The 15,905-nt window shown below is 41.5% G+C and overlaps 1 protein-coding gene across 1 annotated transcript in view; it reads left to right on the top strand.

Moving 5' to 3' along the window:
• The window catches only part of NEBL (nebulette), a 389,725-nt gene that overhangs the window by 144,160 nt on the left and 229,660 nt on the right, over positions 1 to 15,905 (top strand). The window contains exon 3 of the mRNA XM_019665141.1: positions 12,348 to 12,432. Within this exon, the coding sequence (XP_019520686.1) occupies positions 12,348 to 12,432 (85 nt within the window). The remainder of the gene's footprint in view (positions 1 to 12,347; positions 12,433 to 15,905) is intronic.

Genomic DNA, 15,905 nt, shown 5'->3' with positions numbered 1-15,905 from the left:
TTTTTATTGATATTGAGCATTTACTATAGGTACTATATTTATTATTTTTTTAACAAAGGAATCTGATACGATCTTCTGTGTGGTTCTAATCTTCTGTTTTCTTATAGACTTTGTTTTTAATATTTTTCAGACTATAGTGATGCTTTAGCTATTTGAGTCCCAAATCTGCATGTGTTCCTCTCGGCTGTCATCCCCAGTGACATTTGGTGTTCCTGGGCACAAATCACAGAGCTGCTCAGCCATGCGTACTTCCCTGTTTGTATATTCCCATGGTCAACATTGGCGACAGGCATAGGGAAGTCTCCTCCGCTAGTTTATAGTTCTCTTAAAAAACATCTAGGTGTGTGTGTGNTGTGTGTGTGTGTGTGTGTGTGTGTGTGTGTGTGTGTGTGTGTGTGTGTGTGTGTGTGTGTGTGTGTGTTAATTTCTCACCTTTGACACTGTACTTCAAAATCTAGGTGACATGTTCCAGCAGCTGATAAGCATTTCAGAGTGTGGTGGGTCAGGTTTACCGTGTAATCCCTTTGATAATGCCCTCTTTTGTAAATACACCATAGAAGTTACAATGGAGTCCTGCCGAGGAAGTAAATCAAAAGGTGGCAAGTTGCTTGACCTTTCCAGCCAGAAAGAGAATTTGGTAAATCGTTAGACAAGTTATTGACTGCCCTTTAGAGAGCGAGCATTTGTGTCGGTGTTTCCTTTCAGCCGGGGCTTGTATTTCACGTACGGGAGGCCTACATTATCATAATCCATTTTTCGCTTTCATGTCACCTACCAGCAGCTCTCATAAGCCTCCTTTCTGAAGAGCGTTCCCCATTAACTTTCTCTCATTCACTGTCTTTGTTTTTCTTTAATCATCAAAATTGACATTTTGCAACCAGCAGCACTGTATGTGAGTTGTTTATGGAGGCGCTACTGGGAAGAAGACTAATGGTTGAACTAGACTAGTAGTTGAAGAAGGAGATGATGGCTATGGTAGGAACTTCATGATAAACAGCATATCAATGACATAATCAGATAGTGAAAGAAGCTGGTGAAACCCGAAGAATATCATGAGGAGAATTATAATATGTCTTTGGCAGATGCTGAATAATGCATTTGTTAGTCATCCACTAACAAATTTTTACTTAAGGGGTTCTATTCGGTGGAAAATGCCCAGATTGACCCCAACATGAAAAACAGATAATACCTTAAAATTCCTCTACCTGTTAAATGATGATTCCCCTGGAATATTAGAATAGTAGAATTGTTCACTTACTCATGTTATCATCTGAGTCTTAAACCATTTTATATGAACATTTCTTAATTTGTATACTTTTACACACCTGAAAAGATAACCAAAGTAGGTTTATTTTTGCAAATTATTAATAATTATGAAATTTCTTAGGAACTTTTGTTCAAGGGAAAAAAAACATCCAGGTTTTCTCCTTCTCTCATGTAACGTGTCATTTTCCTTTATGGCTCTTGAACTAACAAAAAAAATCTTCCCAATACAATGAGTGTGAGTTTTAATATATTCTTTTGGGGAATGAAATATTGGGTTGTCAGTAAAGTCATGACATATTTTTTCTGTGTTTTTCATTGCAAAAACGTGTCATGACTTTTCCGACAACCCAATAGAAATGAGAACTAGGAGTGTGAGTGCACACATGCTTGGCCCTTGGAGATCCGAGTAAAGAAATCCCAGTGCTTGACTCTTGGGCGTTCAGCCCTCTGAGATGTGGGTTCCAGGTGGGACAGAAAATGGTAGGAGAACCCCCGTGATGTGTCTGGCAAAGTGTGCTCAGGCAGCAAAAGCATTTACAAAGGAAAGTGTGTGGCTGTTTTTTATTCTTGCTGTGGCAGCTTGGAGCTGGCTTCAGTTCAGATTTTCTAGGCATTGGAGGAAGTCTTCCTTAAACAAATCTGTTAACATTTGAGTTTTGGGGGAGAACACAGTGCAATACACGAGGTGTGATCAAAAGATGCGGTGAATGTTTAAATAAAAAAATTTATTACAGTAAAAGACACATTGCCATTAATCCTCCTCAAAATACTCCCCCTCGCATCAAACACACTTATCCTGTTGTTCTTGCCACTTCTTGAAGCAGTTCTGGAAGTCCTCTTTCATGAGCATTTTTAGTTACACTGTTGTGGCTGCCTCGATGTCCTGAATCGATTCAAAACGTTTACATTTCATGGTCATTTTGACTTTGGGGAAGAGCCAGAAGTTGCACGGTGCCAGATCTGGTGAACAAAGTGGATGAGGACACACCATAATGTTTTTATTTGACAGAAATTGCCATATACCAGGAGTGATGTGTGACACGGAGCCTTTCCGTTGTGATCACAAAATACAGTGAATGCTGCTGCTGAGTGCCATCCAACAGAAAGGCAGGGATCTTCAATATGGGAAGTGGCACATTGAACCTCAGTAACAGCTTGTGACAAGTTTCAACTTGTTTGGTGCAGTCAGTCAGGTGTGAGCTACAGTTGAGAGAAGGTGTGTTTTAAAGTGTGCCATAAATCATCCTCTATCATGGCAATGCTCCGGGTCACACATCGCTCCTGGTATATGGCAATTTCTGTCAAGTAAAAACATTATGGTATGTCCTCATCCACCTTATTCACCGATCTGGCACTGTGCGACTTCTGGCTCTTCCCCAAAGTCAAAATGATTCAGGACATGGAGGCAGCCACGACAGCGCAACTAAAGATACTCACAAAAGAGGACTTCCAGAACTGCTTCAGAAAATGGCAAAAACGATCGGATAAGTGTGTTCAAAGCGAGGAGGAGTATTTTGAGGGGAACTAATGGCAATGTATCTTTTACTGTCATAAATTTTTTAAAAAAATTTAAGCATTCACTGTATTTTTTTTTATCACCTCTCATAGATATAAATGCACCTGTTAGTGTTTCTATCTGGAGTTGCTCAATCTCCCCTGTCCCCGGGGTCCCGCATCCTTTCACAAGTAGATATGGCTTAGTCCAGTCTTCATAGCTAGGCCTGGATTGTGTGTCCTCATACTGTGTTTGTTCCTGTTGTACCTTTGCCATCAGAAACCCTTCTGTGCAGAACACTGGGCTCCTTGGGCTCCTTCCTCTCAAACACTTTTTCTTCCCGAAGGTCGTTGATAGTGTTAGTGGCTGTTTCTCATGTTTAGTATGCAATAGTTGATCCCAGTCTGGATTATAGTCTTTTTTTCTCTATCTTTTCCTCCTCCATTCTCATCCTGCCTCTCTGCCCCTACCCATTTCATGCTGTTACCTTTTCTCACTACTTCTGGGCTCAAATGCAGGCATCCTTGGGGAAGTTCTATCAGATGGGTTAGGAGTCCATGAATAAAGAGTCAGTATCACAACAGAGAGTTTTCCTTTCCTATTATTATTCTGCTCTCATTCCACATGGCACATGTTGGCATCCTGCTTTTTCCTGCATGTTGGAGAACTTAGAGGCAGACTGGCAGTCATTGGTACACACTGGTAAGTCCTGCCAGTCATTCATGGCGGGGCCTGATCAGAGATCCTTTTTGACTGCTGAGCACCCATTATGTACTGGTTGTTAGATAGATGGAGTACCACCCCTGTGTGGAGACTTGACTAATAGTATTATCACCAATTCCACACACACACACACACACACACAAGTTTTTTTCAGATATACATTTATATATAGTATGATAGTTTTTTTGGTGACATTAGCCTTGATCATTATGTAGTGTCTCTATTCTTAATAATGCCTTTCTTTTAAAAATATACTTGTCTTATATTAATATAGCTATTTTGCAGTGGAATTTAAAAGAATGATAATAATTGGTCTTTTAGCTGGCAAATTTAACCCATTTATATTTTTATGATTATTGAATTGTTTCTTCCAATTGTTAGATTTCTATTTGTCCTATTTATTCTTTGCTTCTGTTTCTTACTATCCTCTTTCCTTGTTTTTTTATATTGTATTGAGTGAGAGTTTTGATTCTTTTAAAAAAATTAGATTTTTCCCTTCTATAAGATTTGAATTTATGTACTATATTTCCATTTTTTATGGTTACCCTTAAAATTTTATCAAAGTCTAAATTTAAACGAAGTCTGAAAATCAATAATATCCTAACCTTTCTCATGAAGAATAGAAGAATTTTAGAATACTTTAATTTTCATACTACCTTCCATCTTACTGTACAGTATTTTAGCTTACTCTTTAAAAATAATATCAGATAGTAGACATTGTTATTATTCCACACAGTGTGTAGGTGTGTACACATGCATGTGTGTGCACCCATGTGTACACTCATAGGCACTTACCATTTTATTTGTTGACCATTCCATTTTGTATTTTAGCTTGTACTTCTGGAATTATTTTCTTTTTTGCTGAAGTGCATTCTTTATAAGTGGCTTTATAGGGGATCTGGTGGTGGTAATCTCTCTCAGGGACTGTATCTAAAACAATTTTTTTTTAATTGGGGAATTGGAGGATGGGAACAGCGCTGGGGAATCGGGGGAAGGGGAACAGACAAGTTGCTGTCCTTTTGTTCTTCAGTCTAGTTGTGGAGGACGTTGCTTCACTGGCCCAAGTTGGCACCATCATTGCGCTCTTCCCGGGCGAGGCAGATCAGTAGCCGGCTTCTGGATGGCAGCTCACTGCGGCTGCTGGCCACTCACGCTGGCTGCTGGCTACACATGGTAGCCCATGGCAACCCACTGCCACAGGGGCTGCAGCCTACACCGTCGCTGGGGACTCATGGCAGCCCAGCTCCAGGTTGAGCTGTTGTTCAGCATCTTAGCTGTAGAGGGCAGTGTCACTGGCCCTCATATGTGGGATCCGAACTAGGGCCTTCTGGCGTCCCAAGCCAGCTCTTAACCAACGCACCACTCGGCCGGCCTTAAAAATGTTTTGTTTTTCTTTCATTCTTTAAAAATAATTTTGAATGGTATGAAACAATCGTCGTTGCTACAAAATGCAGTTGTTCAGATTTTGGAGTAATACTTAAAATTATGTTTAAACCTGTCACCTTCTCACCAATACAATTATGATCTTGGCCCTTGGATAAAATTTCTTGGTTAAATCAGAGCATGAAAATAATGGTTGAGAGCACAGTCATCAGGCCCTCAGCTAACAGAAACAACAGCTGAAAAGCCAGCTTAATAATGTGAGGTCAGAACTTTTGCCTTCTAAATGCTCTTAAGAGATAAATTTGCATTTTCTTAAAAAGTAGATAATATATTAACTATGTTAATATACTTCTTTTAATGAATGACATGTTCTTAGGCACAAAGGGGCCTGTATTGGGGTCCCCAGCACCACCTCCAGGTTGGATGATTTCCTAGGTAGTCTCACAGGACTCAGCATGAAGTCAGTCATACTCATGGCCTGTGATCTATTACATCAAAAAGATACAGAGCCAAATTATCAAAGGGAAAAGACGGATGGTGCGAAGTCCAGAGGACTCCAGGAGCAAGCTTTCAGGGTCCGCTCCCGGAAGAGCCCCACAGAACGCACTTAAGTCCCCCAGCATCAAGTTGTGACAACGTGTGTTAAATGTTGCCAGCCAACACAGCTTGTTAGAAACTCAGTTCCCAGGGTGTTTATTGGAGGCTATTCACAGAGGTACCTTGTGCCTGGCATGTACCCAAATTCCAGATTCCCAGAAGGAAGGCACACATTCAGCATAAATCATATTGTTTGTACAAACAGCTTAGGCACAGTGAGCCACTCTTATCAGTTAATGGTGGCGGGAATCCAGGTGCTTGGGTACCAGCCAAGGGCCAACCTTGTAAGCTGGCTCTTCAAATATACCATTCAGACCTGCTGTATTAACTCTCTTCTGCACAGCACCCATGAGGAAATAATGATATAATGACACATTCTTTTTTTTTTTTTAATTTTTTTCCCTAAGATTTTATTGGGGAATTGAGGGAGGAGAGCAGTGTTGGGGAATTGGGGAAGGGGAACAGTGTTGGGGAACTGGGGAAGGGGAACATCCAAGTTGTTGTTCTTCAATCTTAGTTGTGGAGGGCGCAGCAAGCTCAGCTCCAAGTCCAGTCGGCTGCTCAGCTCAAGGTGCCGTGTTCAATTATTTGCAGGTGGGCGTAGCCACCATCCCATGTGGGAGTCGAACCAGCAGCCTTGTTGTTAAGAGTGCACGCTCTATCCCCTTAGCTACTTGGGCAGCAGCTTAACTCAAGGTACCGAGTTCAGTCTTTAGTTGCCGGCGGACATAGCCCACCATCTTGAACAGGCAACCTTGTTGTTAGGAGCACATGCTCTCATCAGCTGAGCCATCCTGCCACCTGTTGACAGCTCAGTGGCAGCTCAGTTTGGGCACAGCTCACTGGCCCATGTGGGAATCGAACCGGCGACCCTGTTGCTCAGAGCTCACACTCTTGAGCAAGCTCTTAACCAACTGAGCCACTCGGCCAGCCCAGTAACACATTCTTTTGATACCTGAGTTCTGCTCTCAAATTTTCTGTTTTGAATGGAACTATCACAGTGGTCAGGTTTTGTTTAAGTGCTCATGAGAGAGAAGACTCAGACAGGAGTCACTGACTCACAGTGTGGAAAAGGATTAGGGGGAGTTGGTGTGCTGTTTGACTTTGTCAGGAGGTGAGAATGAAGACAAAGATTAGAGATGGGCCAGAAGGAGCTAGCATTCTTAAAATTAGTGGTCTCGTCTAACTTTAGAGATTTGCACCTATAATTTGGGCACTCTCAACCTCAGCACTATTGATGCCTTTGTTGGGGTGGGTGCAGGGGCTGCCTGGTGCATTGTGGGATGTTTAGCAGCACTCCTGGCCTCAAACTGCTAGACGCCCATAGCATCTGTCTCCCCACCACCTCCCCCTGGTTGTGGCAACCCCCAAATGGCTCCAGACATTGCCTATTGCCAAATGTCTTCTTGGAAAGGTCGTTGAGAACCACACTATTAACACAGGACTTACAATAAGTAAATTCATAAAGATCTTAGTTTTATATGTTTGAGTGGTTTACTAATATCTCACATGTACAGTAGTTTCCATTTATAAAGCTCTTTAATGTGCTTCTAGCAACAACCTCATGAGAGAGCTAGGGTCATTTTATCCTCGTGATAGAGATGAAGGCAGTCAGACACCGAGGTTAAGTCACTTTGCCATAGAGCAACGAGAAAGTAGTAGTAATAGTAATAATAATACTGTTATTAATAATAGATATTTTATGGAGTGCCTACTATGAACCCGGCATTGTTTGAAATGCCTTACAAGTGTTAATTTTAGAACAAGCCTAAAAAGTGCTATCATTATGTTGATATTACGATGAGGAAATCGAGGCCAGAGAGGTTAAGAAACCTGCCCAAAGACACAGCTAGTAGGTGGGAGAGCCAGGCCAAACCCAGCTGATCTGGCCCCGTGCTGTCATGGCCACTGGGCTCTGGATGAAAAGTGAGAGGCCTTGGATCCTTGCACTTGTCCAGCTGTGTTCTTTCACGTTACCATCTCTGTGGACGTTGCCACTTGCTTACACTGCTGTCTTCACTCTAACCAGCTGTGGTCTACTGATTTGCATATGACTTCTCCTGTATTCTTATTAACTGAATTTCACAGAGATTAAAAAAAAATTGGAAGTCTTCTTGCTGGGACTTAAGCTGTTTCAGATGTCGTCTTCTGTTATTATCTTGATTCTTCCTCTGTTTATTTTGAATATAGCATTTCGTGGCAGTCTGGATTGGTCGCAGCTGTCAGCCTGATCTTGAGACATACGTTTCATCCAGTTTCTGCATACTTCAGCGGAGAGCGTTCTATTTGTGATGCTTAAACATTTCATCATATTCTTCAGATCCGTCCACCAGTTCCCAGTGTAGTAAATGTCATATTCCCACAATTACAATCATGTTACATTTTCCAGGAAATATGTTCATGCTTCAATTCATTCACCCCTTCTTTTGTGTGTGTTTAAAACGTTTTTCCTGATTCTCTTGGAACATCCATTTCTCTTGCCCCCTGTGCCTTCTGTCCTATGTTCTTTAAAGAATGAGAAATGTCTTTCATCTAGGCATGGTGAAGAAATGTTATCTCCTTAAGATTTCTATTCAAGATATGTATTTTAGGAAGACCTCTACAACCATTGAAATACAGTATTTGGAAAGAGCTGGAATGAACTGTATTGTATCGTCAGTTAGTTTTAAAAGGCTTTGCTTCTCTGTTTCTATGATCCCATGAGGGACCGCTGGCTCCTCAGTTTATTTCTGCGTGTGGCTTTCTTTTGTGGGTGGGGTGGTGGGGTGAGTGGGAGCTGAGACTGTGACTGTAGAACAGGGTGTTGTTGGATTAGTTAGACAGAAATTACTATGTGGGCATGATAGTGAGAAATCCTGGATTTTCAGATATGTCATGTTTGGCAAAATTAATTAGGTTTCGCCAGATATTGTAACTACTAATATTTCAGCTAAAGCAGTGTGTGCTGCCATTTTTGTAATTACACTTACTTCTGAGTCTTATATTTCCGATTCATGAGACTGTTCCACTCTCTGTTGGCTGTTAGGCACTTTTTTTCAAAACCTTATTCTCTTGAATTTTGTTAGCTCTGAAAGTAACTCGGATCTTCAAAGCCTTTCCTCCCAAACCTCCAGAGGTTTTCATCTATTATAGTACTCAGTATCCCTAGTAGATTCAGATATGAATTCCTTTATTCCATCAGCTTTTATTATTTTGGTTATTGATACTAAATTGAACTTTATCTCCTAGATCAAAATTTTGGATAATTTCTTTCTGTTATGCCTCTTTAGAGAAGTTATGTGATATATAGGTGAACCCACTATTATAAAATCATTAAATTTTAGAATTGAAAAGGATATTGGAAAAGTGCAAAGCATTGTCATCTGTTTATAGTGCACAGCATGTTAGTAGGTTTCTGCTTTGGCCACCAGGATAGCAGAGTATGTCTTTTAAAACACAGCAGAAGATTTTTAATTTTTCTTTTTTCAGCGTAACTAAATAGAATTTAGTATGAGATGCCAATATTAAACATATAAAAGTGGTGTATTGTTTATATGCATACATTTTATAAGTTCATTTATCATCGTCAAGTTAAATGGTGAGAACAATTAGGTTATTTTCATGAAATAGTTTAAAATGATAGGTATGGTGGCAAGTGAAGTTTCCTTAGAAAAACAGAATTATTTGTGCCTGATGTGGAGGAAGTTTGTGTACTCATAGAGAAGCAGCTACAAATTATACCTCCCTCCAGTTCACTTTTCCATTCATCTCTGTTTAAAAATTAAACAGAGTTTTAATTAAACATAAATGGCAGGAAGAGGTCGTGCCCCCAAAATCCGCCCCCCCAGATGAGTTAACCTGCGAGTTAGTACAGTAGCGTTTCAATGGGCTCAACTTTCTGTAACACATTTGAGAGTAGATTTTTATTATAATGTTTAAAGCAGTTAAAAGCATAAGTAAAAAATTTAAATTAAACATCATGGACTCCCTGAAAATCTCTGTGAAACTTTATTTTACAGAATGTATTTTGAAAAAAACAAGTGCTGCTATTATTTTCACTTTAAAGTAGAGCCATATGTAGTTGCTACATTTTAAAGTCCAGTAACATTCAACTTGCCAAGACTGACTTGTAAATGTTACAAGTTGTAAAACACTGAAGTTGTCTGTCCAGCTTCACGTGTAGGGAGTGCAATTCTGAAGTAGCCCCGAGGTTTTGGCCAACACAAAGTCTGTGACACTTCAGGATAAAGAGAGGGAGGGACCTTGGCACCTACAGCTTCCTCACTTGATTCAGTAACTCTAGTTTTTACCAACATTTGCAACAAACTTTATCTAGTTTCTCAGTCTGGGTTAGAAGGGGGAAGCCAGAAGAAGGCTGTGAAAGACAGAGGGCTGTGTGTGAGAAATGATCTCTTGCCAGTCCCACAGTTATAAAAGTGTAATGATCACCAATTTGCATGATCTTGTAAACTTTGAAAGCACTACCGCTTTATATCATGATCTGATAATATCTATTAAAATGACCCAAAGGAATCATGATAAAATTTAAATTAGGTTTGTATACACTCTGAGAAGGCAGGGAATTATGTAAAGGTTTTTGAAGGATGCTAATTAAAATAGTTAAAATGTATCTAGGGTTTTAACTTCAGTTACCTGGAAACTTTACTTATGTGGGACATTTAATTCCTGAGGAATGCTGGAAAAATGAGGCATCGATATATGTTTTCCTACCACAAATTTGACTCCAAAGAGCTACAAAATATGTGTAATCCTTACTTTAGAATGCTAGTGTCCTTTTGGTAGGTTGTTCAGAGTTTATTTGCATTGACAGATGTTTATTCCATCAGCCTTCTCATGGGAAGCCAGGAAAAGAGCTGCTGAGAAGAACTTTCTATAGGGGGAGTAGGGTTTGAAACAATGAGGCATAGAGGACTTCTGAGAAGCCACAGGAAGACACACAGGGTAGATATCACCAAGGAAAGGGGACAGGGAGGAGGCTGTCAAAGGAACAGTTCTGAGTTCCACAGCTTTTGTGGTGATAGAGTCACAGCAGCTAGAGATGTCCCCTCACTGCCAGCTGGTCATGGGGAGGAGGCAGCCGTGAATCAGTGTTCGTGACCTCACCCACACGTGGCAGGAAAAGCCCCCACTTCCCCACCCGGCAGGTCCGTGTGTTTGCATGTGCGTGCCCATGTAAGATAGAACTTGGTGAAGTTTACTATAGCCTGACCTGTGCTCCTAGGCTTTGGCTGATAGTTATCGCTCCTCGCTCTCTTATCTTCCTTCCCTCCTCCCCTCCCTCCTTCTTTTCTTCTCTTCACAAATATTTATTGAAGTCATACTACGGGCCAGACACTGGGAGGTGCTGAGTGTGCTCTGACAAAGGACAGCACCGCCTGTTCTTGCTGCCGCAGAACTTCCCTCGTGTTGTGAGACAGAGACATGTCAACAGGAACATACAGATGGATATGATAAGGATTATAACGGGAAGGAAAGTACAGTCCAGGGCACATGGGAGAGACCAGGAAGGCTTCCTGAAGAAAGTGACATCTAAGGCGAGACCTAAGAGATAAAGGGGAGTAAGCCAGAGAAGTGGGGTGGGAGGAAGGATGCGTGTTTCAGGCCAGGAGGACAGCATGGTGGCAGAGCGGGGAGAGGTGGGAAAGAGAAGGGTGAACGCATGGCCAGAGCGTGGAGTGTGAGTGAGAAGGCTGCAGAGGGCTGATCCTGGGGGAAGACAGGAGGCTGGACTTGATTCTCGGATCAACGGGAAGCCATTGAAGGGTTTCACTCAGAGGAATAAGGTGATCAGATGGGCATTTTAGAATGTTTGTTCTGGCACTTCAGATCGAAAGGGCAAGGCTGGCACGTGTTGTAGTTACCTGAAAGGTAAATGTGGTCACTAATGAAGAAAAGGCAGTGGAGAGGAGAGAAGTAAGTGTAATAGAGTTATATTTAGGAGGTACATTGATAGACTCGGTGATGGAGTGATGTGTGAGAAGTCAAAATAACTCCGAGGTTTCTGGCTTGGACAATTGGGCACGAATAAATGAAAGAGAGACTACAGGGGGAGAGACTTGCCTTGGGGGTGGGTGGCATGATGGACCATTCAGTTTCAGACTGGTTGATTTTTGTGGTGGATGTGGGATAGCCACAAGTGGAGATGCCAATGGATCTCAAGTTCAGGAGAGAACACTGGGTTAGAGGTAACAAACTTGGGATTAATTAGCATTTATAGAGAGGTTGCCCAAAGCTGTGAGAATGAATGAGATCAACAGAAAAGAGCCCTTAGGAGACAGAGAAGGGTCAGCTAGGTGGGGAGAAGCCAGGCCAGGAGTATGTGGTGACACAGAAGCCAGGAAATGACATTTCAAGATGGAGGGAGGCCATGCCAGAAGACCAAAAGATGTCTGTTGGATTGTGTCCACAGGAAGTCATTATAGCTTTGACCAGAGAAACTTCTGGAAACAGAAGCTAGAGGCCAGAAAGCATAGGGTTGAGGAATTGGAGTGCAGGGACAGTGAAAAAAAAAACCCTATTTTTAAGGAGGTTTTGCTGAAGGAGAGAATAGATTCTAGCCACCATATGCTGGAATGGTGTATGGGGTAGAGAGTGGGACAGTAGAAGGTAGGAGAGCCTTGAGCATGCTTGGATGCTGATGGGAAGTAGCTAAGAGAGTAGAAAAGCTGAGGTTGAAATTTGGGGAGCTAGAATAACCGGGTGATAGAGGGTCATAAGAATGGAGGGGGCTGGGATCCAGAATAATGATGGAGAGATGACCTTAGCGAAGAGGAGAGAACCTCTTTCCATTGTGACAGAAGGGAACGATAAGACACTTGGTGTGAAAACATTGTTTTGTATCCTAAGTTTTTAATTATGTTCTTTAAAAAAAATTTCTCCACAGACACTACCCAAAGCAGTCCTTCACTACGGTGGCAGATACACCGGAAAATCTTCGCCTGAAGCAGCAAAGTGAATTGCAGAGTCAGGTAATTTCTAGAAGAACCTATTTTTGTTACATTGGTACTAAATGTTATTCACGAGGCCACTCTTCTGAGCTTCTGTCATCCTGTTCATACCGAGTCACCAGGCAGCGTGGAGACTGAAAGCAGGCCTGGGTGGGCATTCCAGGCGAAACTGCCCAACATCTGTTGTGTTCCTGGTCTCAGAGCATCCCAGTATTCTTGGTTCTGTGATGCACATGGGACTAAGGCAAGAGAACGAGTTCTGGTCAGAGTAAGTGTTTCCCAACAATATTGATTTATTTGGTCCTAAATGTTTAAAAACATTTTATAAATAGCTTTCCCACACCGCATATGTAGGGGAAAAAAGAGGTGTTAACTTGACCCAGTTGCAGTGAATGTGGGGCTAACACCCTGTCTGTGTATCTCACACCAGCCACGAGCTTTGTTTTCATCCTGTCACTTTATTCATATTTCTTTCATATGTCAGACTGACAGCATGAACAAAGATTAGAACACCACGTTTGGCTCCCAGTCAACCATTTTGGATAGAAACCTGCCTTCAATATGGCGAAACACATTGGTTAAGACAAGGGATTTGAATGGCAGGTTTTTTGTTTTTGTTTTCCCCCAGGAACACCCAACCTCTTCCTAAGAAACCTAGGGTGCTCTCTTTTAGAGAAGTTTATCTTGCCTCAGGTCTTGTCCTCCTTGGTGTAGGAGGGTGCTGAGTAACTACATACTACATTGCAGCCCATTGGTCAGTGGTGTAAGGCATACCTCGTTTTATTGCGCTCTGCTTTATTGCTTTCACAGATATTGTGTTTTTTATGAATTGAAGGTATGATTTCAATTCCACCAGCTATGATTTGCTACAGGCTCAGATGATGGTTAGCGTTTTTTAGCAATAAAGTCTTTTTTAATTAAAGTATGTACGTTGATTTTAGACATAATGCTATTGCACAGTTAATAGATTACAGTGTAGTGTAAACATAACTTTTGTATGCACTGGGAAACAAACAAAAAAATGTATGTGACTTGCTTTATTGGTATATTTGCTTTCATGCCGTGGTCTGGAACCGAACCTGCCATACCTCTGAGGTGTGCCTGTAGTGCAACAGCACTGAGGAGGGGGAGGGAGGCTGGGTCCGGGTCTTCCTGCTGCTGTTTGTTGGTGGGGACCGTGGGCCAGCCACTCTGATTGTCTGTGCTTATGTAAAGTGAGACGGCCTGGTCTTATCTTGTCTGCTTGTCTTGAGGGTGGCTGCCAATATCAAATAGTTAGGTGTGAACGCTAAGTTTAAAAAGTTATTTTGAAAAGTTAAAAAAATATATGACTATAGAGGTGGTGGCTTCTTTTTCTTCTCCTTCTCCTCCTCCTCCTTCTCAACCTCCTTATCATCATCATCATCATCATCATCCCTATCATCCCTGCAAGTCCTTCCTATGAAAAAAGGAGAAGAGCAGAATGTGTGCAGGAATGCGATGTCTAGCTAATACATCGGGCTGTAGCGATTCTTAATGAGAGTAGTTAAGTCTCAGTTGCATCGGATCTAATTATTTCCTTGCAGGTTTATCTGATTAAAGGGGAGATGGTAGTTCCCGCCCCTCTTTCTGGGGGGGGGGACTTGGGACTACTTCTCAGTCCATTTAATTAGAGGAAATATAACTCAAAGTAGAGGTGACTGTTGGTTAACAGCGTCGTGAAGACGTGGTTGGCAGTTAGTTTTCGGTGTGTGTAAAATGCTAATTTTTGTGTGCTAAGCCATTAGTTCAAAAAATTGAGTGCTGGCCAAAGAGAGGCACTGTTGCGGAGCCGGCAAGAACACCCTTTGCTCATTCACACCGTGGAGGGTGCCAGGCCTTGGCTCCAGTCTGTGCAGATCCAATATGCCTTTCTTCTCATCAAGTTAGGATTAATTAGATAATTCTGCAGAAGTACTTCGAGTGCACTGGAAAACAGGACTAAATCAAGCCATCGAATATTTGTTTCCTGCCTATTACATGTCCTTGTTCTGTGCAAAAGAGTTTATAATTAGTTAATCCTCCCTTCGCAGAGCTCCAAGGGTGTCTGAGGAAACAGGACTGATACACTCCACCAGAGCGACTGTGTTTAATTGATAGTAGGGATTCAGAAAGGGAGGGATGCGTGTGGGCTGGACTGGTTAGTGCCTTGTGCTGGAGGGGCGGTTTGAGTGGAACCTGGAAAGTTGAGAAAGGATCTGACATAAACATAAACCCTTGTCTCCTTTCTTTGGAAGGCATACCACTGCCTTGGGGTTCAGTGAGTGGTTAGAGGTGCCATCAGCTTGGCCCAGGAATGTAAGCATTTATTGTTTTCTTACCACATGCCTGATTCTAGAACGCAAAGAAAAATGGAGCTGCCTGTTTTACGAAAGGCTGATTTTATTCTCCCTCATGCAGCAAGCTGCAAGCTTCAGAGGCAGCACATAGAGTGACTAGAGGTATGCACGAAGCACCATGGGGTCTCCAAGCAGTGGTCAGGTGAAGGCATCAGATTGTCTTAAAGATTTTGCTCAAATGTCACCTCCTCTACCTAGGAAATGTAGGACTTTATCAGGCAGGCAGTGTGGGGAAATTCAGCTCAAGAAACACGCATTGACTTGTGTGAGGCAGTAGGTGGGGTCAGGTAAAGGCATCATCGTCACCATCAGTCTTGCTGTACTCAGGGCACATAATTTTCTGCATACTAGTTCACTGAATCTCAAATAGCCCTATACAGGTATTTATTATTATCCCTATTTAGATGAAGCACTCAGCCTTTAGAGAGTATTGATTACTTGCCCTTGCAAACTTAGTAAGTAGTTGAACTTGGAATAGAACTTAGGTCTGTGAGCGCCCAGTGTCCATACTCTTAAGCAGCATTCTGGTTCCTTTACTCAGGGAACACTTGGAAAAGGAGATCTGTAAGGAAAAAATTGCTGTATAAGGTGAGAGTGTTGTATATGTAAAGGTAGAATTTTGCAAAAAAGTCACACATAGGAAGAAGTCCTCCTCCTCCCTATCATTATTATTATTATTAATTATTATTGTTATTATTATTATTCTGGCTGAGAGATGGAAGCAGTTTTATAAGAGAATTTCTATTTTTTTTTTGCAAAGGCATGGAAAGATATTTGTCCTAATGGTAATATTCATTAATGGCAACCAATTTAATTTTAACATATTAAGTGATTTGCTTCTGTGGCGGAGCATTTTCTTCGAGTTTTGATATCAAGATTCTGAACAGCTCAACAGTTTTGATGGGGAATTTACTATTAATATTTTATTTACTTGTTTTGATAATTTGTGGTGCTAAATGAGTCAGAGCTGTTCATAACTCCAAGTTTTGACATCCTGAAATCCTTTAGAATTGTCTGGTGAAAGCTAATTCTTTTCTTTCAGTTCATTAGCTTCCCAAATGAGCCAAAATGAAGAAGAAACAATAATTAATTTTTAGTCCAACCCAGAAAGTTATTTATAGTTACATGTTATCTCTT

This window comes from Hipposideros armiger, unplaced genomic scaffold, assembly GCF_001890085.2.
Source record: "Hipposideros armiger isolate ML-2016 unplaced genomic scaffold, ASM189008v1 scaffold_434, whole genome shotgun sequence".
In the NCBI taxonomy this organism is placed as follows: domain Eukaryota; kingdom Metazoa; phylum Chordata; class Mammalia; order Chiroptera; family Hipposideridae; genus Hipposideros; species Hipposideros armiger.
This window is presented reverse-complemented; position numbering and strand designations above follow the sequence as displayed.